The sequence below is a fragment of the Podarcis erhardii genome (genome assembly GCF_964252035.2).
Source record: "Podarcis erhardii genome assembly, chromosome: 15".
Lineage (NCBI taxonomy): Eukaryota > Metazoa > Chordata > Lepidosauria > Squamata > Lacertidae > Podarcis > Podarcis erhardii.
The window spans coordinates 3,419,264-3,446,723 of NC_138505.1; the positions used below are offsets into that span (position 1 = coordinate 3,419,264).

Genomic DNA, 27,460 nt, shown 5'->3' on the forward strand with positions numbered 1-27,460 from the left:
GCTCAGAGGCATCTGATCCGGGGGTCCTTGCTTCCATGCATCTAGGGACTGAGCCCCGGCACTGAGGGCTACTTCCGGTTTGCAGCATCCTTCCCTAGGTCTTTGGATTATCAGTGGTCAGCAAGGTTTATCTTGCCTGGGCTGGATTGGCCCAGTGGAGAACCCTTCGTGGGCCGGAATTTGGGCATCCTCACATGCACAGATGCAATTTCTGGCGTCTGCGCAGACGTTATTTCTGGTGCGGAGGAAGCAAGTCCCCGCGCCGGTTTAGCGTAGCACGTGAGCGGGCATCTCGGTTCAGGGGCAGCTCGTGGGCTGGTCAAATAATAATATTATAATAATAATTTATTATTTATACCCCACCCATCTGGCTGAGTTTCCCCAGCCACTCTGGGCGGCTCCCAATCAAATGTTAAAAACAGTACAGCATTAAATATTAAAAACTTCCCTGAACAGGGCTGCCTTCAGATGTCTTTTAAAGATAGGATAGCTGCTTTCCCCCTTCACATCTGAAGGGAGGGCGTTCCACAGGGCGGGCGCCACTACCGAGAAGGCCCTCTGTCTGGTTCCCTGTAACCTCACTTCTCGCAGCGAGGGAACCGCCAGAAGGCCCTCAGAGCTGGACCTCAGCATCCGGGCTGAACGATGGGGGTGGAGACGCTCCTTCAGGTATACAGGTCCGAGGCCGTTTAGGGCTTTAAAGATCAGCACCAACATTTTGAATTGTGCTCGAAAATGACCTTCGTGGGCCACTTCCGGCCCATGGGCCTTAGGTTGCTGACCCCTGGATTATGCGGTCCATCTGCCTCGGCAGCCCAGACCGGCCGATGGTCAGTGAGTGATGACAACGAGAGTTGGGAGTCCAGCAAGAATTCTCTATCTTGCCTTCTTGCAGCCAGACCACTTGATGTCCACACGAACAACGTGGTCCTGGGCACAGCCTCACAACCGCACTCCTGGGACCGAAAAGCTTGCCTCCTAAAAGCACCAACAGGTGGGGTCCAGCCACACAACAGGAACGCTGTGGGTGAGCCACTTTGCACGTGCTCAGAGGCACTCAATTGGTCTTTTCACATTCTGGATGTTTGAAATACCAGCAATGCATGTGTGGTTTGGGAGCTGCACGGTCAGGGAAAAAACAATGCTGTCTAGGGTTGTGAAGACTGCGGAGAGAATAATTGGGTGCCCTCTTCCCACCTTGGATCAAATCTACGCTTCCAGGTGCCATAAGAAAGCTGCAGAGATAGTGCAGGATAGTGTGCACCCCAGAAATGATCTCTTTCAGCTTCTGCCTTCTGGAAGAAGGTACAGGGTTATAAAGACTAGGACTAGCCGCCTGAGAAACAGTTTCTACCCAAATGCAATTCTGGTTCTAAATGCAGTATAAGGGGTCTCTATAGTATAGTGTATTTTAAAATGGGGTTTCAGAGTTTTTTGGGGTTTTTGAATGTTTTATGTAGTTTTTCAATTTCATTGTTCTGCATGGGACAATGACAATAAAGATATTGTATATCGTATGAGAGGACATGGAAACCCTTCTTGAGGCAAGAACTCTATTGTCAGGGAAGGGCCCAAAGCTCAGCGATAGAACAACTGCTCTGAATGCAGAAGGCCCCAAGTTTGACCCCCAAAGGTAGAGCTGGGTACGACCCCTGCCTGAAATCCTGGGGGGCTTCTGCCGACCAGTGTCGGCAATACCAGATGGACCAAGGGTCTGTAAAAGGCATCTTCCTTCTCTCCTATTTCTTCAGAACCATGAGGACTGGAACCTTACTGTTGTTTTTAAGGGAACGGCTGCAGCTCAGGGACAGAGCATCCAATTCGCCTGCAAAAGGTCCTTGGTTCGATCCTTGAGGGCAGATCGTCCCTTGCCTGAAACCCCACGCAACTGCTGCCAGTCAGTGTCGACAATACTGAGTTCTGCCTAAGGCCACTTCCTAAATCCTATGCAAGGTTGTTGTGTGCTCTCAGCCCACCCCCCTTTCCCTGAACAGGCCTGGGCCAGCTGTGCTCTTCCGCAGGGTTCGTTTCCACCCAGGGAGGGGAGATCTAATCGGCTCTCTCCTGGTGCCAAGATCCTTGAAAGCAGAGGGGCAGACAAAAGGAGCAGCTGCCGCAGAAAGAGCTTTGGGGCAAAAGGGCCTTCGGAGGAGCAGATGCAAAGCAGCAGATGGCAGAGCGGGGGCTTCGTCATATGTTTCTCCCCCCCCCCCCCAGCTGCTCTCAGCTTCCTCTTGCCAACTGCAATCTGGCTTTGGCCAGCTCTCGCAAAAATAAGCTCCTTTGGTTCTGCTTTCTATTCGCTCCCCTCCTGGGTTTCGCCAGATCTTGCTCTCGCTCTTTTTTCAAAGCTCCCAATTAACCGCCTTCCTTGCAGGTGGGTGGCCAAAGCGGGGAAGGGCGCAGCAGCGAAGGAAATCCGGAACAAGACCGAAAAAGGATTTTTTTCACCCCTCCGGTGGTGGGAAACACGGAACCAAGGCATTTATCAGCAGTGGCAGGACTGATCTCTCAGGTTGTCTCCAGCTCCCTTCTGCCCAGAGCAGAAACCCACTGAAACCAGCCGATTTAAGTTAGCCGTGGACATTGATTTCGGTGGGTCTACTCTGGAGCAGGATTCGGTCAGATAGCGACGTAAGAAGAGCATGCTGGGACAGTGGCGTAGCGTGGGGGGTGCAGGGGGGGCCGGCCACACCGGGCGCAACATCTGGCGGTTAGGGTTAGGGGGCGCAAATCCATGGGTTAGGGGGCGCAAATTACTTGCCTTGCCCAGGGTGCTGACAACCCATGCTACGCCACTGTGCTGGGATGAGGCCAACAGCCCATCTAGTCCAGCCAACCAGATGTCCCAAAGAGAAACCCTCAATCAGGATTCGAACACAAGACCAACTCTCTCCCGTCCTGCGTTTTCCGGCAACTGGTATTCGGAAGCCCATCTGCCTCCGTCCATGGAGGCAGAGATCAGCCATCGCGGCAAGTAGCCATTGATAGCCTTATCCCTCCACCAATTTACCCAGACCTTTTTTTAAAGCTATCCAAGTTTAAAGCCATCACTACCTCTTGTGGCAGGGAGTTCCACAGGGCTTTATCTGTCTTGAATCTTCCCAGCATTCAATCGCATGGGATGTCCACGAGCTCTGGGGTTGCAAGAGAGGGAGAAAAAACTTCCCTCTATCCGCTGTCTCCATGCCGCGCATATTTTTATGTGCTTCTAACATGCTACTCCTTATTCGCTTTTTCTCTAAACTGAAAAGACCCAAATGTTGCAACCACCTGCCGCACGCGGTCCAAAAACGGGCCTCATGAGAAAGCCTCGGTTTCTCCCTCTGTGAAATGGGGAGAGGTCAAGGCAGTTCCCCAACATGACTCATGAGGCCCTGTTGCAAGAGTGTGGATCCCGACTCTGGTGTCTAGCCAGGAGGGAAGTGACGCAGAGTCACACCTCTCTCCTTTCCTGTCTGTGTGGGGCAATACGCTCTACCCAACTCCCCACTACACCCCATGTACAAAACACAGGGAAATCAGCAGAGCTGCTTCTGCACAGACCAGGCAGAAAATCTAAGCACAGCACTGCACCACAACTTGGGGCAATTCGGGGCAATAATGTATGCGCTGGTTTTTTTAAGCATTTGGACGCTGCAATTTGCTCTGCTCTCAACTGCTGCATTTTGTAAACTCTCTCTAAGCAAACAAGGGGTTTTCCAGTTGCCAGCTTTTTGCCTTTGGGATATTGCTGGCCTGTGACGGACCTACACTGAGGGGTGTGTGTGAAACTTAGAATGTTAGGGGGTGTTATGAGAAAAAAAATGCTCCTTTTCCCTTATGGGGTACCCAAGAGCCCATATAGAGTCCTTTTGTAGGTTCTCTATTGGTAGGAGAAAATAACAGAGACCAACCAGAGAATATTGAGAAGCAAAGCAGCTAGTAAGCCTGATCTTTATTAAAGCTGTTGCAACAAGGTGCTCCCCCCACACACGGAGGGGGTTACTCAGAACAAAGGTGTGCCCGCCCTTATATAGACTTTTAAAATTGCAAACCCTCAAACTCTACACCACCCCCAGGAACATCATACATACATCACAGGAGGGGCGGACTACAACAGAAATCTGAGTGCGTTGTTTTTTCTCTCTTGTCTGCTAGGCTGCCTGATTGGATTACCTCAGCATCCTGGCCACTCTCTTGTTACTCAATTCCTGAATCCAGGCCACAGGTCACAGGCTCACACCCTATTCATATCTTAAATGTGCCCTTATGACAGGATTTGTGAAAGACGCGGGTTGCGCTGTGGGTTAAACCACAGAGATTAGGGCTTGCTGGTCGGTGGTTCTAATCCCCACGACGGGGTGAGCTCCCGTTGCTCGGTCCCTGCTCCTGCCAACCTAGCAGTTCGAAAGCATGTCAAAGTGCAAGTAAATAAACAGGCACCGCTCCAATGGGAAGGTAAATGGTGTTTCCGTGCGCTGCTCTGGTTCGCCAGAAGCGGCTTAGTCCTGCTGGCCACATGACCCGGAAGCTGTATGCTGGCTCCCTCGGCCAGTAAAGAGGGATGAGCGCTGCAACCCCAGAGTCGTCCGCGACTGGACCTAATGGTCAGGGGTCCCTTTACCTATACGTTTATGACAGGATTTGTGAAAGTGACAATGATGAGATTTCCCATTTCCTTCGACCTTGCAGAGAAATATTTGAGGTTATTTTGGGAGAGAGAAAATGGTTTCAGGACTTTTCTGTGGGTTTCAGACATGTGGTTTACATATTTGTATGTGTTTGCTTGGTACATTTATGAACATCTATTTTTTATATATAAGACCTTAAAATTCTTATTTTAAGGGGGGTGGGCCCTTCACAACCAGCAATGAGGTCTGGGTAGCTAACCACGTTTATTGTTACCCGAGAACTGGCCATTGTGTGTACCTACCCCTCTTGCCTCTAAGGTGTCAAATCAATAAAATAAATGTTCATAAATACACAGGGTGTGTGCACATGAGCCACATTCTGAAATGGTCTAGGTGAGCAATCCTGAAGCTGTTTTGGCTCTCCCAAATAACCCAAAAACTTTTATCTGCAGTAGAAGGAAGGAAATGGGCAATACCTTTCCAAATTGTCTTTTCAGTTGCAAATCCTGTTAATTGCTAAACTGCCTGGAATGCAGGGGTGCAATGAGGAAGGGTATATGGGTTTGCTAGCTTGCCTGTGGCCGGATGTGTCCAGGAGAATTAAGTAAGGAGCAGAAGTGGAAAGGAAAGCAGTTATGTCGGAGGAGCATAGGAAACTCGCCTTATACCGAATCAGACCCTTCGTCCATCACTTCACACATCAGAGATGCGTTTTAAATAAAAGCATACATTCTACTCACGTGAAAACACCAGGCAGGCCCCACAAATAACCCAGAGATGCATTTTAAATAAAAGGACACATTCTACTCATGTAAAAACATGCTGATTCCCGGACCATCCGTGGGCCGAATTTAGAAGGTGATTGGGCTGGATATGGCCCCCGGGCCTTAGTTTGCCTACCCATGCAACCCCCCTCTATCCTCCAGTCAAAGAAGCAAAAGGGATAAACAGAGTTCCAGGACACATTCCAGCCAGGCAAAACAAAAGGGGGGCAGAGAGACATGGGCGTAGCCAAGATTTTTTGGGGAGGGCAGGCCTTTTGTTGGGGAGAGGAAGGACCTCTATATACCTGTGAAGGTGAAGGAGCATCCCCACCCCCACCCCCATCGTTCTGCCCAGACACTGAGATCCAGCGCCGAGGGCCTTCTGGCGGTTCCCTCGCTGCGAGAAGTGGAACCAGACAGAGGGCCTTCTCGGTGGTGGCACCTGCCCTGTGGAACACCCTCCCTTCAGATGTGAAGGGGGAAAGCAGCTATCCTATCTTTAAAAGACACCTGAAGGCAGCCCTGTTCAAGGAAGTTTTTAATATTTAATGCTGTACTGTTTTTAACACTCGATTGGGAGCCGCCCAGAGTGGCTGGGGAAACTCAGCCAGATGGGCGGGGTATAAATAATCAATTATTATTAAATTATTATTATAACATCCGTTTGCTATGTATTTTTGTTCATTTTTATTGATTTAGGGAGGGGGCAGCTGCCCTTCCCTGATCCCCCCCCCCCTCTCGATGGAGAGAGATAAAATCTAGTCGGTTATTAGCACCATGAGTCTGCAATCAGTCTAACCAGCAGACTCTGGTGAAGAAGGCAAGAGGCTGCTGCAAGCTTGCACACAGCTTTGCAATGTTCCGGTTGGCCTAATTTTTGCTTTGTTTTGTTTTGTTTTAAAGCCCTGATATGGTGTTTAGAATTTGACTTATGGGCTGTCAACACTTTGGGCTGTTGCTTTTTGAATTTCCGTCTCTCTCTCTCTCTCTTTCGTCAGCATGCCGTTTTCGGCTGCTACCCGCAGGCGTCAAACCAAAGGCCAGCCCCCACTTCCCCCCACTCTTAGTGTGCGTGGGGCTGATAAGATTCCTCAGTGGTTTTTATCTCTGCTGTTCTGCGAAATGAAAGCCCAGTTCCTTGAGCTCGGTTGGATTTTGTGTACGGCATCCGCCCCCCATTTCTCCGTAACGCAGTAAATGTTCTTTTGGCTCATCCCAAATTCAAGGAAACGCTATTTGCTTGCACCCGAGAGATTTGATAGCAGAAACAAACAAGCCAGCTTTGAAAGATGATGTGACAGCCCTCCCTAGAAACTCTCAAATAAATGCAAGGCCACAGATCAATTCCTCAGTGTGCCCCCATTCTGTACGCCCCCTGGCCCCCTGGCAATGGCTGAATCCTGAAAACCGAAAAAGACCAGACAATATTTTTAACACCATCGAACTACTGGTAGCCCTTTAAGCATGGGAACAGGTTAGGACTATGCTACATTTATCATTTAGGATGCTTGCACCCTGAGCTTGCAGCCAAAAAGGCTCTAAGAATGGCTTCTGGAACAACAATCAGTTAAAACAAGGAGAGCCTGCAGGTTTGCTATTGAAAAGACACAACATAAAAGGGAAAAGGGACAGAAAAAAAGGTGGGGCAAGCACAGGAACTAAATCTTAATTTTTTTTATGACCAACTGGATTGGGAACTGAGGGTAGATAAAACTTACCTCTCTCTGTTTTGCCTGCCTTGACTTAAGCCACATCTGGGCTGGAAATTAAAACCCACTATTTTTGTATCCCTCCCCAAAAAGGAGCCTGGGACATGTAGTTTTGGGAGAGTGAAGACTGTTTTCTAACTTGGGACTCCTAAGCGCCACTTCAAACTGGAATTCCTAGCGATTCTTGGGCAAGAAAGACTTTCCAGCGAAACAGCCTGACATTGATGATGATGATGATGATGATGCCATGGACATGATGGAAGGAAAAGTGAGTCAAGAGCGTTAAGGGGAATCAGTTCTTCAACTGATGCAAGGCAGATCTGGGAGATGTCTGACTGGTTATTAGACCAGCCAGCTGTGTCAAGAAATTGTGGTAAGTTAAAACGCCTTCAGGTCTCAGCTAAGGAATCACCCACATGCATATGCAAACACACAGTCTCAAGACATTGCCTCCTGAACTCCCAGCCCTGTCCGGTATTTATTTGTTAAATGAATATCCTGCCCTTTTCCTTCCAAAGGAACACAGGACATCCAACAAGAGATAAAAGAAGAGCGGACATGTTAAACATCCTAAAATGATTCCAGCACAGATGCGGTTTGGGAAAGATCTCAGCTTTAAAGGCTTAGAAGGTCTTAGAGGGTGCCGAAAATACAGCAGAGATGGAGCCTGTCTGATATACAGTGGGAGGGAGTTCCAAAGGACAGGTGCCAACCCGCTAAAGGCCCGTTTCCTACATTGTGTGGAATGGACTGCCTGATAAGCTGGTATCTGCAGGAGGCCCTCAGTTGAGTGATAAGCTGGTCTATAAGATGTAAGGTAGCCTGGTCCCAAGCTGTATAGAGCTCTTTACACCAGGAATAGCACCTTGAACCTAGGCCTGCCTGTAGCTAACTGGCAGCCCATGCAATTCTTTCAGCCCCGGCAAGCAGTCAGTGACAACAGACCATGACTCCATCCCTGTTTCTGACAGTCTTCCAAATTCATCACTGAGACTTCATCTTTCAGGATGAATGAGTTGTCCTCCTTTTCGGATGTTTACAGGGGAATGACATTTGCAACTCAGCTGTTCTGCACAAGGTTTTGCCACGGTTGGTCAACTGTTGAGGACAAAGTACTCAGATAACCCTTTTTTGAGACGCTGTGACCTAACCGTATGTTTCCCAGTCTCCAATTTTGACGAGACTTTAGCAAAAGTCCGCTGGTTCAGCAGAGAGGTGTCAGCGCTCAAGATTTGTGGTGAATCCACTCAGCTCTCCAGAAGGTGAAGAAATTCTGGGATCTTTACGGACCTGCTTGGGCTGGGGGGGGGGGCAGAAGAGCATCAAAGTATAGGAAGAGACACTAACCTCCTCCCTCTCACCCAAGAAAACCCCAGCAGCAACTCGGAGCCCCTCCAGACTAGTGTTTTATTGTGAGTGTGTTGCGCTCTGCAGGCTGCAAGTCGAAAACTTCACGCTCCCTGCCCCACCGTAGATGGGAGGAAAAGGCAGTGAGCAATGGATTACAGTCATACCTCATGTTACGTTTGCTTCATGTTATGTTTTTTCAGGTTGTGTCCTGCGGCAACCTGGAAGTACCAGAAAGGGTTACTTCCGGGTTTTGCCGCTCGCGCATGCGCAGTAGCGCTACATCACGCCGCACACCTGTGCAGATATGGCGCTTCAGGTTGTGGGCTTTTCATGTTGCGAACGGGCCTCCGGAATGGATCCCATTCGCAACCAGAGGTACCAGTGTAATAAACACAGAGCGGGAAAGTCCAAATTTCAATGATGCTTCTTCTAGAAAGAGGTCCCCACATAAACAGCCAGTGAAGAAATCCAGAGGAAAAATTATAATAGAATCTAAACTAAAAGCAGGAATACAAACCATTGTAGGGGCTTCCCTGGATTTAGGAAATGGTCTGCATTGTAAATACCGGTACCTGTCTAATTGTGACCAGAGAGGCAGTACCAAACTAACATTTTAGGATCCTGATGTATGCGATAAATGTTGGGTTTCCAATTTTTACATTTGCTGACAGGGAGCTGTTATTCGAATTAAAAGGTTTCTCAAATAACCCCCACCCGCCATTTAGAAATATCCTTTCCCTGTACCGGCAATTTATTTGTTTATTAGATTTACGTACTTGCCCTTCATCAAAAGATCTCAGTGTGGTTCCCAAGATAAAAATACAAGATAGAAATGCAAGTAAGTTATTGAAACGAAAACTACCAAAACAATAGCCCCCTCTCACAAACACATGGTTGAAGAGGAACATTTCCCCCTGAAGATATATACGTAAGCGAGGGGAGAGCATTCCACAAATGGGGAGCTACTGCAGAAAAGGCCCCGTTCTCGTGTTGCCACCCTCTGGACCTGTCTTGGAGAAGGCACACGAAGGAGGGCCTTAGATGGTGACTGCAGAGTTCGGCTCAGTTTATATGGGGAGAGGTGGTCCTTGAGGTACCACGGTCCTGAGCCTTACCAGAGAAGAGGAACTGCAGTCTGGAAAAGGCAACGGGTGAGAGGAAGGAGCAGGGAGTTCTCGAGCTGTAAGACTCATGCCTTTGTCACAGATCCTAATAATGTCTGGATATGCTCCAAGAGATAAGAAGGGAAGATCGGCCTGAATGCAGGTGTTGGAATAAATATGCTCTGGTTAGAGGCCCAAAATTCCTACCCTGCTAGCAATCTATTTTCCAGAAATCAAAGGGATTATCCATTAACAGAAGCTCACAATAAACCCAGGCTTGTGGGAGAAATTTCAAATTGCCAACATTGAGTGCAGACTTCTGCTATTGATCTGAGAAGTATACAGGGTCAGAATAGGTTTAAAAGGTGGTATGACTGGTGCTTTAAAAACACTGTTTTAAGCCTTTACTGAGCTGCATTTCCAAGTGATGCCCAACACAGCCTTGGATGGGCCACTACAACAAGGCCCCGTACGCAGACAGATTTTGTATTTCCGGCCAACCTCAGGTGGAAGACATCACTCATTATCTGTCAGCCTGTTCCTCAGATAGAGACCCAAGCGATCCCTTTCTGAAACCTTTGATCACACAAGGAAGCAGGTACACCCTGGCAGAAATGGTCCAGTTTCCTTTGAAGGACAGTAGTAGCAGTAACACAGGGTCAGGATCTAGATAAAATCGCTAAAAAATTGTTGTGGAGATTCAGAGGTTTAAATGAAATCAAGGTGAATTTGAGTTTAGTGAATTTGAATTTTAGCATCTAGATCAAGGGAAGTAATAGTGCCACTGTATTCTGCTCTGGTCAGACCTCACCTGGAGTACTGTGTCCAGTTCTGGGCACCACAGTTCAAGAAGGACACGGACAAACTGGAACGTGTCCAGAGGAGGGCAACCAAAATGGTCAAAGGCCTGGAAACGATGCCTTATGAGGAACGGCTAAGGGAGCTGGGCATGTTTAGCCTGGAGAAGAGGAGGTTAAGGGGTGATATGATAGCCATGTTCAAATATATAAAAGGATGTCACATAGAGGAGGGAGAAAGGTTGTTTTCTGCTGCTCCAGAGAAGCGGACACGGAGCAATGGCTCCAAACTACAAGAAAGAAGATTCCACCTAAACATTAGGAAGAACTTCCTGACAGTGAGAGCTGTTCGACAGTGGAATTTGCTGCCAAGGAGTGTGGTGGAGTCTCCTTCTTTGGAGGTCTTTAAGCAGAGGCTTGACAACCATATGTCAGGAGTGCTCTGATGGTGTTTCCTGCTTGGCAGGGGGTTGGACTCGATGGCCCTTGGGGTCTCTTCCAACTCTAGGATTCTATGAGTTTGTCGGTGTCTCTGTAACATCCCTATGACATCAAGGATGTTGGCCCGTATTATGGATCTCTATTGTTTTATTGGCACTGTTGCTGTGGGCTTGTCATGGCCTTTGGCTGGAATAATAAACTTATATTGCTTGAATGAATGTGTTCTTGATATAGCACAGGTCAAGAGGTCAAGAGCGCCCCACACCCTGAGATCTCAGGGCCTAAACCCGAGTCCTAGAGGTGGCCCCTGGTGATGTAACAGGGGCAGGCCCTGGTGATCCTCTGCACTCTGTCCCCCTACTGCAGGGGTAGGCAAACTAAGGCCCGGGGGCCGGATCCGGCCCAATTCCTTTCTAAATCCAGCCCGCAGACGGTCTGGGAATCAGCGTATTTTTACATGAGTAGAATGTGTCCTTTTATTTAAAATGCATCTCTGGGTTATTTGTGGAGCCTGCATGGTCTTTTTACATGAGTAGAATGTGTGCTTTGATTTAAAATGCATCTCTGAGTTATTTTGGGGGCCTGCCTGGTGTTTTTACATGAGAAAAATGTGTACTTTTATTGAAAATACATCTCTGGGTTATTTGTGGAGCCTGCCTGGTCTTTTTACATGAGTAGAATGTGTGCTTTGATTTAAAATGCATCTCTGGGTTATTTGTGGGGCATAGGAATTCATTCATTCCCCCCCCCCAAAAAAAACCATAGTCCGGCCCCCCACAAGGTCTGAGGAACAGTGGACTAGCCCCCTGCTGAAAAAGTTAGCTGACCCCTGTCCTACTGAGTCCTGGAGATGGAGATTAATTGGAACAGGAACGAGGGAGGGGGGAAGACAATTGCCCCAAAGCCTTTGCAAAGATTTAGAGACAGAGGTTAATTGGGAGGGGGAAGCAGCAACCATTTGCATCTGGCTCTTACTAGGATGAAGCCTGCAAGCATAGTCTTCTTAATTTAAAAAATTTGAAGGCCCTCTCAGCCACCTGGAGATTTAAACCCTCCCCATGCCACCTGGAGGGGGCCAGTCAAATCTGGAGATTTCAGGTCAGCTGCAATTCAATCAGATCCCAATGGAGCAAGGGCTGATGGATGCCACCTCAGGATCCAGAAAGCCCGGAAGCCACTTTTATGACACTTTGTGTTCTGTGATGGGAAGTCGGAATACAAATGTGAGACAACTAACAAATAAATAATAGCCATATTGGGGGAAGGCAATTAACATGCAAACAAGGGTCCTGCCTGCATATGAACTATTTTATTTTGCTTTTTAAATGCAACAGCTGCTTTGTCATCTAAAAAAGCAAGGAACGTAATAGGAAGAGTCACCGCAAGCCCTGTGAAAGAAGAAAAACGGCTAAGGTTCTTTCTGAAAAGCCCAGCAACTACTCAGACCACCAATTATACTGAGAAAAACAGATTTTCTTTCTTGGGGGGGGGGGGGGGAGAGAGAGAGAGCTGTTCTCTTTTCAGACCTGGACAGGACCCAAGAGTGAATTCATGTCAGTGGAATGCCTGTCTCCTGCTGTCTGCTGAGAAAACTCGATCGAGACTCTGGCAGCCTCATTCATGGCCTTTTCCTACATGCCCATAGTGCTGCTTCAGTCACTGGGGATATGAAGACTCCTCCTTACCCTTCTGCCATTTTCAATAGGGCCTAGTAGCAAGCCAAGAGGTCTCAGCCCCAATACAGGTTGATTGATGTGACTCCAGTCCAACAGCGCCATTCAGGTGGCAACTCATGCCTGGCAAATAGGATCAGTGCAGTTGAGGTGCAGGGGCAGTATATACCATATTTTTTGCTCTATAAGACTCACTTTTTCCCTCCTAAAAAGTAAGGGGGAATGTGTGTGCGTCTTATGGAGCGAATGCAGGCTGCGCAGCTATCCCAGAAGCCAGAACAGCAAGAGGGATTGCTGCTTTCGCTGTGCAGCGATCCCTCTTGCTGTTCTGACTTCTGGGATTCAGAATATTTTTTTTCTTGTTTTCCTCCTCCAAAAACTAGGTGTGTCTTATGGTCTGGTGCATCTTATAGAGCGAAAAATACGGTACTTCTCCCTCACCACACGCACACAGATTTGCACCTTGGTCCCTACCACCTGAAGGGAAGCCCAAACAGAATCCAATGCATAACAGCTGCCATTTTTCCTTAACTCTGTGTGGCGAGGTAGGCTGATGCCACGTCCGTAGCAGAAAATATTTCCGATGCCAAGGCCCTGCAAGAACTTGATTTGGAACACAGAAACCATCGTTTGTGCCTTCCAACCCTCTGGTCTGGGATGAGAAAGATTCCTCTGGAGGGTCACTGCCGGCCAGGAATAATTGATACTGAGCAAAACAGATCAGTGGTCCAGACTCAGCAAAAAGCAGGTTCGTCTGTAACCACTTTGAGGTGGGCTGTTTGTTTTTACAGTCAAGTTGTAGATTCATTTATGAAATACATGGGGCTTTGCCCTGCTACCTCTGCTTACCAACCCGCTAGAGCAGGCATCCCCAAACTCGGCCCTCCAGCTGTTTTGGGACTACAACTCCCATCACCCCTAGCTAACAGGACCAGTGGTCAGGGATGATGGGAATTGTAGTTCCAAAACATCTGGAGGGCCGAGTTTAGGGGTGCCTGCACTAGAGCTTTCCCTACCCACCCCATGCAACTACTAAGCTCACCTTCCACCTTCCCAACCCCATTTCTTCATAAAAGCCAGGACTGCGATGAAGCGCTACATATCCTCACCTCGCCAGAGTGGTGCATGCTCTGGTTATCTCCCGCTTGGGCTACTGCAATGCGCGCTATGTGGGGCTACCTTTGAAGGTGACCCAGAAACTACAACTAATCCAGAATGCAGCAGCTAGACTGGGGACTGGGAGCAGCCGCCGAGACCGCATAACACCGGTCTTGAAAGACCTACATTGGCTCCCAGTACATTTCCGAGCACAATTCAAAGTGTTGGTGCTGACCTTTAAAGCCCTCAACGGCCTCGGACCAGTATACCTGAAGGAGCGTCTCCACCCCCATCGTTCTGCCCGGACACTGAGGTCCAGCGCCGAGGGCCTTCTGGCGGCTCCCTCACTGCAAGAAGCCAAGTTACAGGGAACCAGGCAGAGGGCCTTCTTGGTGGTGGCGCCCGCCCTGTGGAACGCCCTCCCACCAGATGTCAAAGAGAAGATCAACTACCAGACTTTTATAAGACAACTGAAGGCAGCCCTGTTTAGGGAAGCTTTTGTTTGATGTATTACAGTACTGTATTTTAATATTTTTTTTGGAAGCTACCCAGAGTGGCTGGGGAAGCCCAGTCAGATGGGTGGGGTATAAATAATAATAATAATAATAATAATAATAATTATCCTCCTCCAACTGGGGCTATGCAATCACAGCTGTACATTTTTATGTATATGGGAGAAAATAATAAATGCATGTCCACACAACGTTGCCCTCAAGGACTGGGGGAGAGTTGCTCAAGGTCAAATCCTGCTTGCAGGTTTCCCCCAGGCATCCAGTTGGCCCTTGTGGGAACAGGATGCTGGACTTGATGGACCACTGCCCTGAACCGGCAGGCTCTTCGTATCTCATCCAGCAGGACTATTGCTCCATTTTTACAATAGCTGGAAACAGAACTTCCATGTTTATTGGTAGTATATCTTTAGTATCGGGTGGCACTGTGGGTTAAACCACAGAGCCTAGGACTTGCCAATCAGAAGGTTGGTGGTTCGAATCCTTGCAACAGAATGAGCTCCCGTTGTTTGGTCCCTGCTCCTGCCAACTTAGCAGTTCAAAAACATGTCAAAGTGCAAGTAGATAAACAGGTACCGCTCCGGCGGGAAGGTAAACGGCGTTTCCGTGTGCTGCTCTGGTTCACCAGAAGCGGCTTAGTCCTGCTGGCCACATGACCCGGAAGCTGTACGCCGGCTCCCTCGGCCAATAAAGCGCGATGAGTGCCGCAACCCGAGTTGGCCACGACTGGACCTAATGGTCAGGGGTCCCTTTACCTTTTTACCTTTAATATCAAGATGAGGGAAGTAATTACAGAGGAAAGCTATTGCTTTCGTTTCATTATACTGGGCTTCTCAGATGTACGTATCTGGTTTGCAGGAGATTAGGAGTGGCTAACTGGTGGCTCTCTAGATACTGTTGAGCTTGCAACTTCTATCTGCCCCCAGCCAGTGCGTGGCCAACAGTCAGGGATTACAACATCTGGAGGGTAGGCAGCCCCAGACCAGAGGAACATTTAGTTGGCATACACCAAGCAAGCCCTTTCAGGTGCAAAAGCAACGGAGTCCTCTGGTGGAAAATCTGTTCACCAGTGGTGCCTCAGCTACCTACCCAAAGTTTGGGGGAAACTGCTTGCATATCTGACAAACACACTTCCCCAAATACTGCAATTAAAAAGAAAATGAAAGTGTTGTGTGCAAACATTGACAAGTACAAATAACTGAGAGAAAGGCACACTAGCAAAGAGTGCTTTTCACCTCGTCAGGCCAGTGAAGGAAACGCTGCCTTCTGCTTGCCTGGATAAAAGCTTCCCTTTCATTTATTTATTTGCAAGGCCTCTTATTACAGGAAAAGCCACAGCAATGACTTCACCGGGGAGGAATGGCGTTAACATTTGGATGGCTTTATTTTTTGCTTTCGCAACCGAGAGCTAAAAGCAGCTGCATTAAGTTAGGCTCCGTCGAAAGGGCTGGATGGCTTTATGAATCAGCTATATCCCAGACAAGGTAGGCAAAAGAGAAGGAACAGCCCAAGGCAGGGATCCCCGACAGACTCTGCCGAAATCCCTAATCAAGCAAATCGAAGGGCTGCTCCCTTTTGGAGTCTTTCCTTGAGACTTCGGTCAATTGTTTTGAAGGAGTCCAGCATCCTTTGAAACAGATGATGCCCTTGACAGCCATCAACTCATGTTGTTTGCAAATGAATCACAAAAAAGCCTAAGAAATCCATTTGCAAAAGGCAGCTGCAGTTGGGTCACCATGGACCTCTGAGAACCCGACCTTTGGAGTAAGCATCTAGTCCCCATGGTTACAGGAGGGCACTTTGAAACATGATAGCTATGGTGGTAAACTCTGGAAGTAAGAATAACTGGAACTACAAGAGAAGACTGTATTCCTAATCCAGATTCTCCCCTGACCCCCATTCATATCAACACAGACCCTGGGCTGGATCAATGCCACACAGTGAAGTTGATAGGTAAACAGAGAAGGCTGATACTCGGTGCTGCTTGCCATTATTTGCCTAAACAATTCAGCCAATGTTGAAGTGAGTTCTAACAGGCAAAACTGATTTTCGTTTTTGGCAAGAAAGACACACAGTTTAGTTGAGACCCAGTTTTGTTTCCCTCCACAGGAATATCATTGTGTGTGTGTGTGTCCTTCCCTTGGGTTTTTGTTTTTTTAAGAAAGCATGACCTCCTCCTTTGCTTTGAAGAACAGCCATTGAATTAAGCACCACACCCAACCTGATTTCCAAAACAGCCACCTGTGTGTATTGCAAAACTGAAAAACAAAAAACATTTGACTCCCCTGTTAACTAGTCTGGATCAATCAAGGCTGGGAAATTATGACTATGTGCTTAAGGGCAGAACATATTGGGCTTTGTTTATTTTTTGATAACTGGGAATTCCCTGGCAAAATACCCACAGCTACTTTTTAGTCTTTATCATATGTTACGAAGAATAAACACTCCCCAGGGCCTTCTCGGTAGTGGTGCCTGCCCTGTGGAACGCCCTCCCAGCAGACGTCAAGGCAATAAACTACTATTTTACTTTTAAAAGACAACTGAAGGCGGCCCTGTTTAGAAGTTTTTAATGTCTGATGCTGTATCGTTTTAATATTTGGTTGGAAGTGGCCCAGAGTGACTGGGGAAACACAGCAAGATGGGCACGAAATTATTATTAGGAGTTATTATAGTTTAAGAGGAAAATGAACTCCATTAGGCCCAATTGTTATGTAGTTTCACTGCATTTTTTCACAGAAGATTCATGGATACCTTCATAGCAGGGCAGAATGTTTCTGAACTCCAGCAACTATTCCTGTGGGTGGGCATAGGCCAGTGGGCTGCATTAGGTAACCATTTCAGTGGTCTATTTATGCTTCAAGTCTAGTACCATGAAAACAATACATTCACCCACCTATTAAAAGCAAATGATCTTGACATTATTAACCTTCCAAATGGCAGGGAACGGATCTTCTGGGGGGTGGGGCAGGGCGGGATCTTCTGGCAGACACAGCAATTGTGAATCACTCTTTTCTAGAGGGAAATTATTATTTCCAGGCTGAACATACCAAGCTAGCAGAAACCCCAAAGGTAAAGCCTGTTAGGTAACAGGACTACCCAGCAGCAGCAGCAAGCTTATGAGCAAGAAATTCACTGCTGGTTGGTTGGAGATGCTTGAAACATATGAAGAAAATGTGGGTGGCTCAGGAGCAAATATGTTTGTGGTGCTAAAGGATGCATAGCAAGATTACCTGAACTACAAAGCCTCCTTCCAAAGAGGAGTTCTGCTGAGAATAGGGGTATTTTAGATCCTGTCCCATTCTTACGACCAGGTTAGGGGTATGCATGGATTTGAGAAGAATACTGTGGCCCTACAGGAGCTGTTGGACTCCCCAACTTCTGTCACCCCATGTCAGCGTAGTCAATGGTTAGGAATGATGGGAGAGCTGGGAGTTCCATCATTTGGAGGGCTAGATTCCCCATTACTGACCTAGACCACAAGTAGAGGGGTCTGTGTTGAGGGATGGTGAAACTTTGGCCCTCTAACTGTTCTTTATTTTCTAGATCCATTTCAATCAGGGCTTCGGCCTGGAAACAGCCGCGAGTGCCCTATATAACCTGTCGGGGGGAAATGGGGCAATGTATCTGTTAATCCTTCTTGACCTCTTGGCGACTTTCAATACCATTAACCACTGTATCCTCCTGGAAAGGCTTTCTGAGTTGTGGGTGGGCAACACTGCTTTAGTGGTCCATAGTCCTATTTGGATGGTTGTCTTCATCAGCCAGTGTGGTGTAGTGGTTAAGAGTGGTAGTCTCGTAATCTGGTGAACTGGGTTCGCTTCCCTGCTCCTTCACCTGCAGCTGCTGGGTGACCTTGGGCCAGTCACACTTCTGTGAAGTCTCTCAGCCCCACTCACCTCACAGAGTGTTTGTTGTGGGGGAGGAAGGGAGAGGAGAATGTTAGCCGCTTTGAGACTCCTTAAAGGGAGTGAAAAGCGGGATATCAAATCCAAACTCTTCATCAGATGGTGCTTAGGGAGTGTTTTTCGGCACCATGGTGCCTTCAATGTGAGGTCCCTCAAGGCAGTTCTATCCCCCATGTTGTTTAATATCTATATGAGGCCACTGAGTGGAGTCTTCCAGTTTTGGAGTGTGTTGCCAAGCAGTATGCTAATGACCCACAGCTCTATTTCACCTTTACATCTGCAGGGGAGGCAGTAGGTGTACTAGACTGGTGCCTTGCCTAGATAATGGACCGGTTGGGAGCCAACAAACTGAAGCTCAATCCAGGTAAGATAGAGGCACTGTGGATGGGTGGTCCCCTAGACCAGATGGATAGGAGATTGCCTGCTCTTGAGGGGGTCACACACCCTCTTAAGGAGAAGAGATGTATCTTGGGGGTGCTCCTGGATCTATCAGTGTTGCTTGAAACCCAGGTGGTCTTTTATCAGCTTTGGCTGGTGGCCCAGCTATGCTCATATCTGGACAGGGATGAACTAGGTTGAATTACTGCAATGTGTTATACGTAGGCCTCTGAAGATGGCTCAGAAACCTCAGCTACTACAAAATTCAATGGCCAGATTGCTCACCAGAACAAGACTGTTTCAGCATGTAACGTCAATCCTGGCCCAACTGCACTAGCTGCCCATTTGTTTCCCAGCCCACTTCAAAGGGCTGGTGTTGAACTATGAAGCCGTACATGGTTCAGGACCTCGATACCTTGGGACTGCCTCTCCCTATATGAACAGACCGCACTTGTCTTCCACGACCCTCTTCTATGTACCTGCTTCCTTAAAGGTTCAGAGGGTGGCAACACAAGAGCAGGGCCTTTTCTGTAGCGGCTCCCCATGTGTGGAATGCTCTCCTCAGACAGGCTCACCAGGCACCATCATTACATGTCTTTAGGCACTAGGCAAAAACGTTCCTCTTTACCCAGGTCTTCAGCCATTAAGTAAGTGATGGCCTGTTAAAGGGATCTGTTATTAAGATTGTTTTATTATGGCATTATTATGCTTTGTATTGTTGCTATTATTATGCTCTGTAAAATGTTGTCCATGGCCATGGGATCTTTTGATATAAACTGGTATATAAACTGAAATAACAACAACAACAACTCCCATCAGCCCCAGCTAGCACAGCCAATGGCCAGAGATATGATGAGTTGTATTCCAGCACAGGTTTCCCCCCCTGGCATTAGAAGCATGAAATGCTTGATTTTCCTCAGGATTCCCTTGAAACGGAGCACAGGGAATTGGCTTTTGTCAACTTTTGCCAAGTGCTAATTAGCAGAACAGAGTCCAATGAAACATCTAGAACTGTGTTTAAATAGTTAAGTGAAGGGTCTGGTTCTAAAAACCCCTTCCTCTACTTTTGACAGAGAGATTTCCTGTTATGTGAAATAAGTTGTTTCAAAAATTGCCTGGTCTACCCTAACCAGGAAGCATCCACCTTTGACACAAACACTGCACCACTAACTAGAAACAGAACTTTGCAGAAGGTGCAGATTTGCATATTTCCAGGGCAAAGCTTTGCATAGGGCCAGAGTGCACCACCAGCACATTCAAAGGCATTGCAAAGTCGGTGTGGAGGATTGTGAAAATGGTTTCATACCTCTTGTCTTAAGAGTCACAGCACTTAGAAGGGGAAGACTGCTTCTTATATAAATTCAGGGCCCACCCTATTGCTATGACTGTAATCTGTTTTCAATTCTGAATTTTAAATTGTTGCAATCTGCCTTGAAATCTGCTAGTTAAGGGCGGGTGGTGGTAGTAGCAGTAGTAAAAATAATAATGTAAAATACAGCACTTAATTTCAAAGAGACTACTGCAATACTGCACTAATATAACTCTCACATTTTTTTAACTACCGTTGAAAAATGCAGTATAGGCATAGACATGCTAAGAGAGCTATGGATAAAGGCAGTGCAGTAGGGAAACTGAAGCACTCCTGATGCTGTTTGACTGCAACTCTCACCAGCACCTAGGGTTATACGCTTCTCCACCACCAATACAGAGATACCAGTCATGGCAACCCCAGGGGCCTAATCCAGGATCCAGCAGTAACTGGCTACTTTTTCACAAGCCAGCCAGGGACGCTCCCCTCCAGAGCCAGCTGCAAGACTGAGTGGCAAAAAGGAAAGAAGAGAGGCAGCAAATGGCCAGGCCTTCCAGTAGAGTTTGGCCACAGAGAAGACAGGATGCATACAAATATAGCTTCAATTGTTTCATGTCTCTGCCTTAACAGAAGGCACACACTGCAACCACCTGTGACTTGTTTTATTGGACAGTTTATGTAAACAAGAAGGTCTGACCATAGCACCATGTTGAGTCTATGCTTTGTTTTAGGTTTTCACATCTGCCACAATCTGGTCTAAACAAAGCTAACAGTACAGCGAAGACTAAACGCAATCGAGTCAAACTGCAAAAACAACTTAACCTCTTGCTCCTATACTGAACCCTTCTGCCTAATAAAGGGTTTAAGAAACCCAAGTCTACAAGCCTCTCTCATATTCTCCCTCAAAGATTCAGATTTATTCCGTGCATAGGCCATAATGTCTTACATTGCTAACTCATGTGAGAAATTTTATTCTTAAGAGACAAGTATGACATTCTTTTGTAAGTTTAGCTTAAAATAATTGGCTTTAAAGAAAGCAAGAATCAAAATAAAGGTAAAAAAACTTAAGATTTGTGGAAATGCCTCTCCTGGCAACCATGAAGAAAGTAAAACATTTTAAAGAACAAAAAGAAAGGCGCTCAGCTGTACTTAGATGGCTGTTCAGTAAAGTCACCTGGCAGAACCAGGTTGTTATTGAAGTACATAGAAAGGTAGGCCCAGATATGTGACATTGAGAGGGCTAAAGAATAAAGAGCTGCAAAACCTGAATCTAATTACATTAAAAAAAACTCTTTTACAACCTTTCCCAAAGATAAATCTCTTTTAAGAGTATACACTTTGTACAGTTTCAGCTACAAATGTACATACATTTCTGCTGACTTCCCTGTGAAGGTTTATACATATTTACACTATTGCGCTCCATGTCTTGTGATAACTTGGGAGCTATGGCAGTGTACGCTTCCAAGGGGAGGGCAGAGGAGAACAGGAAACAAAAACTGAAGGGAGTACATAGAACAGGATCAGCCCTTGATGCAATGAGATGGGTTCAGATTTCGGAGTTTTTTCTCTCCACAGCAGACACAACACACACCTGTGCCAGCGAACAGATAAGGCATTTGCAGTGTTCACCTGAAGGTCCTTCATTTTGCTCACCGCACAAAGCATCTTGCACGTCACCCCTAACACGCCACTCTCTTCTCTGAAGGTGATAATTTAGATACCCCGTTTGGGTGTATGGTCACAGTTCTGTGCAAATAGAACACTACCTAGGGTTCATAGTCCAAGCCCAAGACTGTGCTCAGGTGGGCTTCAGTCCTCTTAGCTCCACCACTGGAGGAAGCGGAGTGCGTGTTCCTCGGCTTGAAGGATCTACTCCCAATTTGTAAAGACATCCTTGTTGGTGACATTCTAAAACTGACAGTTCAGACCAAACTTTCCATGGGATTTCGAGGTGTTTTAATTCTCCCGTCAACTTTCAAAGAACGGCTCAGTTTTCTAGTCACAGTAGAACAGGATAGTCCAAGCTAGCTCCTCACTGGGAGCACTCCTTGACTCACCGGATCATGTAAGCCAAACCTGCTCCTATTCCAGCCACGCCTGCAAAAGCCATCAGAACGCTTCTGATGCTGCCTTCTACATCCTCTACATGGAAGAAATCAACAAATCCCTCCTAGAAAAAAGAATTGCATTGTTAATTGCTGTTAAGCACTGGCAGCCATGTGTGTCTGACTGCTTCAAAGAGAATTCGCAACAAGAATGGAAGGTAAAACCATGTACTGAGCAAAGTCCAACATCCAGCAATTCTGAGTCCAATACACTCCCCATTTTCAACAACCGCAACCACGCACACACAAACAATGTTCCCTTTGTGGGAAGCCAATTTTAGCGTAGCTCTTTTAAACATCTCCTGACAGATATTCACTCTATTTATGGAGAGTTAACACAGGGAGGCAGCCCTAAAATCTGATAAAGCATGCATTCACTTCCAGAAATATCAGCTACAGGAAGGTATTGGGGTCTCCAGGTTTGGATTTTGACTGTGAAGAGTTACAAGGGAAAGGGGCAGCACAACAGCATCTACCATTCAGCCCCACCATGACTCACTTACCCAGGCATTATTGTTGAGGATCCATTCCCGCTTGTCTGTAACCAGAACCTCGGTGATGAGCTCTGCCAAACGACCGATGGCACTCTCCTGATTGATGCGCTTCAGATGTTTGGCAACAAAGGCACCAAAAGAGATGAGAGTCACAATTCGACCCCAGTTTGTTATGCCGTCACTGAAAAGGTGCTTTGCAACTTCTGACACAGTCTTCAGGTCATCCTCTTTCTTTATTTCAATCTTCCTAAGCATTCCTGAAGAGGGGGTGAGCAATAAGCAAGGAACACAGGTGAAAATACTGAAAATTACACATTTAAGTGTGCAAGAAGTTTTAACAATCAAAATCATTAACAAAGCAGTTTAGTTTTCTCCCCCTCCCCCCACTCTTTGCTCTTTGTTTTTGGAAGGATTGAGGTTGTAGTACTTGGTTGAATGAGCAATGGATGGTGGGTGGGCACTGATGTTTAAAACTCAGGGTCAGAGCCTGAACAGATGGAATGTTGATGGGATAAGCTTGCTCAGAAGTCTTATTGGCAAGAGCTCCCCCCTCCCCAATGAGACAGGGAGTGAATTGTGCTGTCCTAGGTGGGAGGCAATTATTACTTACTTTAATTCTGGGGCTATATGAGTTTTTATCTGGTCGGCTGTCTTTGTTGTACAAATTGATTGGTTGGGATTTTGTAACCGTAGGCTCTTATTTGATTATTAATATGCTGTATTTCGTTTGATTTCTATTTTGTGCTGTTTTAAAATTCTTTTGCATTGTATTTGCTTCCCATGTTGTACATTGCTTTGAGATTCGTTTAAATGGTTTTCACTTCCCATTTTGATGTTCTACTTTTTTTTTATTTTGACTATCACTTTATGAATTCATTTGAATACAAAGTGATTGTCTGAATAAAAATAAGATCTAGCACTTCCTGAGAAGAACATTAAAATGTTCTAGAGCTGCTTTAGACTTGCAAATCAGCACCTGCCTGTTTCAGAGTCCAATACTCAGACAAACTTAACACAACTCCTACTTACAGCCACTGATATCTGCAGCCCTAGACCAAAGCCCAGCTCTAGCGTCTAAGTAAGGGCTGCTTCAACTATTTTTAATACAAAACAAGGTATCCAACAGTCGTCATGCTTTGAGCTAGTGGTTCAAGACTTGAATCCTGGCAGTACAATTCTGTCCTTAAGGGTTAAGCAGCCTTCAACTATTAGCCACTGATACTTAAAAGAAACATGAGGAAGCTGAAATCCAGAAGTCAACAAGGAAGTGACTAGAGCTAGTTCATTTTCATGATTCAGGAACAGGGATGCTTGCATCCGCATTTAGGAGTTGCCCCAAAGCAGAGTCTTTATTGTACTGTGGAGAGGCAATGATTCAGAAGTCTAATGAAATTTGTTCTTATACACTAGATGAGTGAGCCAAGTCCTAACCCTTCCTAACCCAGAAAACAAACAATACCTCTGTGGGAAGTCTGTGCCAGTGTGACTTCTGTATATGCAGGATGTAAGGAATGTTCTACAGGACATCTCACAAATAGCTACTGTCAAAAGTTTTTCTTGCCCATCCACATTACAAAAACCTGAGCAGCTCGGCCACAAGGGTAGCTGGGAGGGGATAGACAACTGGAGGACACTGACTTAGAGGTGGCAAACCATAGAGGCTCTCTAGGAGTGTTCAAATTACTGGAGGTTACTTTAAGGCTACTTCCCAACTCTACATAGTCAGTGCCCTAGCTAATGTAATATACTAAAATAAAGTCAAATGAGAATGGCAAAGTGCTGGTAAATAGCAAACCTGCTCCAAAGCAACTCCGAAGGAAGTTAGTTGTTCACAGCAGGAGGCAGCTAATCTTTTATCATCATGTTTACAATGAATTATATTTCACTTGCTAGGCAGGAGCAGGATGTCAGCAAGAGCTAATCTGTACCCAGATTATCTTCTGCCTGCAAGAGTTTCTCCCCACCCCCACTGTCAAGCGAACTAAATTCAGTTTCGTTTCTGCTGGGCTTGGTGCTTTCACAATGACTCCTTGCAGAAAAACGGGGGGGGGGGGGAGGCAGGCTGGGCCACCCACAAACCTCGGGCTGCCAGGGTGGCCTCTCAAGAAGCCTGAACTCTACTGGAGATCAGGTATCTGGCCCAAACTGCACAGAACTGAAGTCAACCAACCAGACTCAAATGTGCAACCTTTCAGTCCACGGACACATCAGGAACTTTCCCTTCAACATCCCTGTTTACTCTTTTTAAACACTGGACACTCTTCCAATTCTTTTTCATAAGAGCCCCACCATTTCTCCCCTTTACTTGCCCCTCCAACACATTCCCCCTTTCGCCCATTGATTTCCTTTGCTACATTCCCATCCTAAAGACACACTGATCCACTATGTTTAGCTCCTCATCTTCACTCCCCCCTCCTCAGGCCACCTGCTTTCCTCCCTCCCCTCTCCCAACCCCTACTCTAGCACTTCACCAGCCCTACAGGTGCTCACCTCCACTTCCATTCACCCCTTACAGCTGACACCCCCAATTTTTCTTTGCCCCACACAAGCTCCTTTCATGCTCTTCCCTAAACACACCTTAGTGCTTCCCGTCGTCCTCGTCCTCCTCCTTCCCCAGTCCCTTTCCACTTCAGTACCCTGCTGCACTTCCTACTTCCTGTTTTTGCTTTTTTATAACAATAAATCTTGTATTAGTTTTTTGTGAATCACCTTGGATGCTTTAAGAGAAAGGCAAGATACTAGAATGTCAGTAAATGTGAGGTGCTGATACAGTTTCCTCCTTTCCACACCCCATGACTTAAGCCCCCCATCAGTTATTACTCCTCACTGTTTCCTCCCAAGCAAGCAAACACCCCCATTTCCTTCCCACACTCATTCTAAGAAAGCCACACCTCAACTTCAGTGTATGTAATTAGAATAATTTTATTTTAAATGTTGCTTTTCTCTTCAGCCACCCAGGAAATATGTGTACCAGTCTGTCAGCTTGCCTGACTGGCTTCAACTAGCAATCAGGCACTTGGTGTCATAGGTCCCAGGCAGTGGGGTACACTTCCAGAAGATTAGGCAGGCATCCTCTTGAAAAACTGTTTTATGCCAACGGGCCTCTGCAGAGACTTTTATATTCTTAAAATGAAGCAGCCATTGTTGTGGCTATTCTGTATTTTTTTATCTCTTCCATAAATGTTGTTGCATCTGTCTCTGGTATTTTGTATCTGTAAATAGTTCCCACAAAAAAGGCTGCCCAAATGTGGCCCATGGCCTCCTGCTTCAGGCTTTCCTCAAAATGAGTCTTTACCAGTCTGTTAGGCCTATGGTCCTTTCTTGCATGTACTTCCTGTTTTTTTGTATATGTTTATCATCTTCATTGAAAACAGCTTCCGTTTCATTTATTTAATGAGGCATCATCATAACTCAAGGACACATTCCGGCCAGGCAAAGATACTTAAGCATGCAAAAGTCAGAGCCTGGGAAAAGGGGGTGTGATCTCAAGAAAAAGTACAATCTCCCCCCCCACCACCTCACATCATCATTGTGGACAGAAGCTAGCTTGGGCTGCTTTGGGGGCAAGTTATAACCCCCCCCAGCCCTTATTTCTTCTTCCCTTGCCCTTTTTCCATCCCCAATGTAGGGTGCCAGTCTGGGATTAAGAAGAGGGGGGCGTGGCCCCAGAACAGACTCCTCCCCCACTATTCATTATTATTACGGCTGTCTAGAATAAGAAATGATTCATCATTTCTTCCCCAGCCCTCTTTTAGGCACCCCTTCCATTTACACACTCTCTCAATTATGACCCCGCAAAAGAGGGGGCCAGCCTGGTCCCGTCGAGGGCGGTGCGCGGCCCGAAGAACTGGCACCACGCCCACCTGCTGCCGCCCTTGTAAGCCGCCCTGGCCCTTCTTCGGGGCGGCTTGCAGTAACCTCGACGCAATGGTTCAACGACGAAGGCAACCCTCTTAGCCCCTCATCCCCCCACCTGCGATTCCAGCACCGAAGGGGGTTGGGCTGGATGACCTCGGGGTTCCCCTCCCCTCTCGGCTCCCCCATCACCCACCTTGGAAAGCCAGCTGGTGCTTGTCGAGGATGTTGTCCCCGACCCGCCGGAGGGTCTCCAGCGCCTGCGAGGCGGCGGCGGCGGCGGCGGCCTGCTCCTCCTCCTCCTCGTGGGTGGTCCCCAAGCGGTCCAGGAGGCCCTTCAGGATCTTCTTCCCGCCGCTGCCGCCTCCCGAAGGCCCTTTGGCGTCGCCCGAGGCGGCCTCGCGCAGGTACCGGCTCACCAACTCCAGCGTCACTTTGCGCAGGTCGTCCGGGGCGGGCGCCGCCACCGCCACCGCCACCGCCGCCGCGTCGTCGTCGTCCCCCCCCTGCGAGGACGGGATGGACTCCAGCGAAGGGGTGGGCGAAGGCAGGTCTCCGGCCTCCGCGGCCTCGGCCTCGGCCTCGTCGTCGCAGCCGTCCAGCTCTCCCTCAGGGAGCGCCAGCGCCAACGGCCGCGCGGCCCCGCCGCCAACGGCCGCCGCGGCGGGGGAGCCAATCAGCGCGCGGGGCGCTACTTCGAAGGGCCCAATCCGCGCCAGGGGCCCCGCTGAGCCAATCCGCGCCAAGGGCCCCTCAGGGAAGACGCTGGCCCCCCAGCCGCGCCCAATCCGAGGCGAGAACGGGCCGGCGCCCTCAGAGCGGCCGTTGGCGGTGAAGACGGCCGCCGCGGCTGAGGCGGTTGGGGCTCCGCTGCTGCTGCTGCTGCTGCCGCCTCCGCCGGCCCCCGGGGAGACCGGCGTGGCGGGCGCCATGCTCGGTGCGCCCCCACAATACAACACCACCGACTTCTTGTTAAACATGGCGGCCTCCTCGCAGCTTTCCGCGAACTCCGAAGCTCGTCGCGCAGAGCTGTGAGAGGGGAGCGGCGGCCGCGGGGAGGGTCTTATAAAGGCTCTGACGCGCTGGCGTCAGAAGGGACGTGGCATGCGACGTGGGCTCGAGGCAGTGACGCGGAGGGGAGGGGCGGGGAGGGGGCGTGGCTAAAACAGGCCACCATAGACGTTTAAAGGGTAGAAGCCGCAGCCCGCTTTTGTATAGGGCGCTTCTGGGGTGCGCCATTGTTCAGGGGCGGGCAGGTGGGGGCCGGGTAGTAGTAGAAGTAGTGATAATAATTAATAATAATAAATTTTATTTATACCCAGGGCGGCTAACACCAGTAAAATTACAGTAAAAACAT

The 27,460-nt window shown here is 47.8% G+C and overlaps 1 protein-coding gene and 1 long non-coding RNA gene across 2 annotated transcripts; one reads left to right on the plus strand and one right to left on the minus strand.

The window, feature by feature from the left end:
* Positions 1 to 7,089: 7,089 nt before the first annotated feature.
* LOC309330793 lies at positions 7,090 to 10,991 on the plus strand. Its single transcript, XR_014151584.1, has 2 exons — positions 7,090 to 10,262; positions 10,845 to 10,991. It is a non-coding gene; the product is annotated as an uncharacterized lncRNA (long non-coding RNA).
* Positions 10,992 to 21,419: 10,428 nt separating this feature from the next.
* Positions 21,420 to 27,134, minus strand: MCL1 (MCL1 apoptosis regulator, BCL2 family member). Its single transcript, XM_081841207.1, has 3 exons — positions 26,300 to 27,134; positions 22,258 to 22,505; positions 21,420 to 21,819 (listed from the first exon to the last, which is right to left on the minus strand). Exons 1-3 carry the CDS (start codon positions 27,081 to 27,083, stop codon positions 21,703 to 21,705), a joined length of 1,149 nt encoding a protein of 382 aa, XP_081697333.1. The 5' UTR covers positions 27,084 to 27,134; the 3' UTR covers positions 21,420 to 21,702.
* Between the last annotated feature and the right edge of the window lie 326 nt (positions 27,135 to 27,460).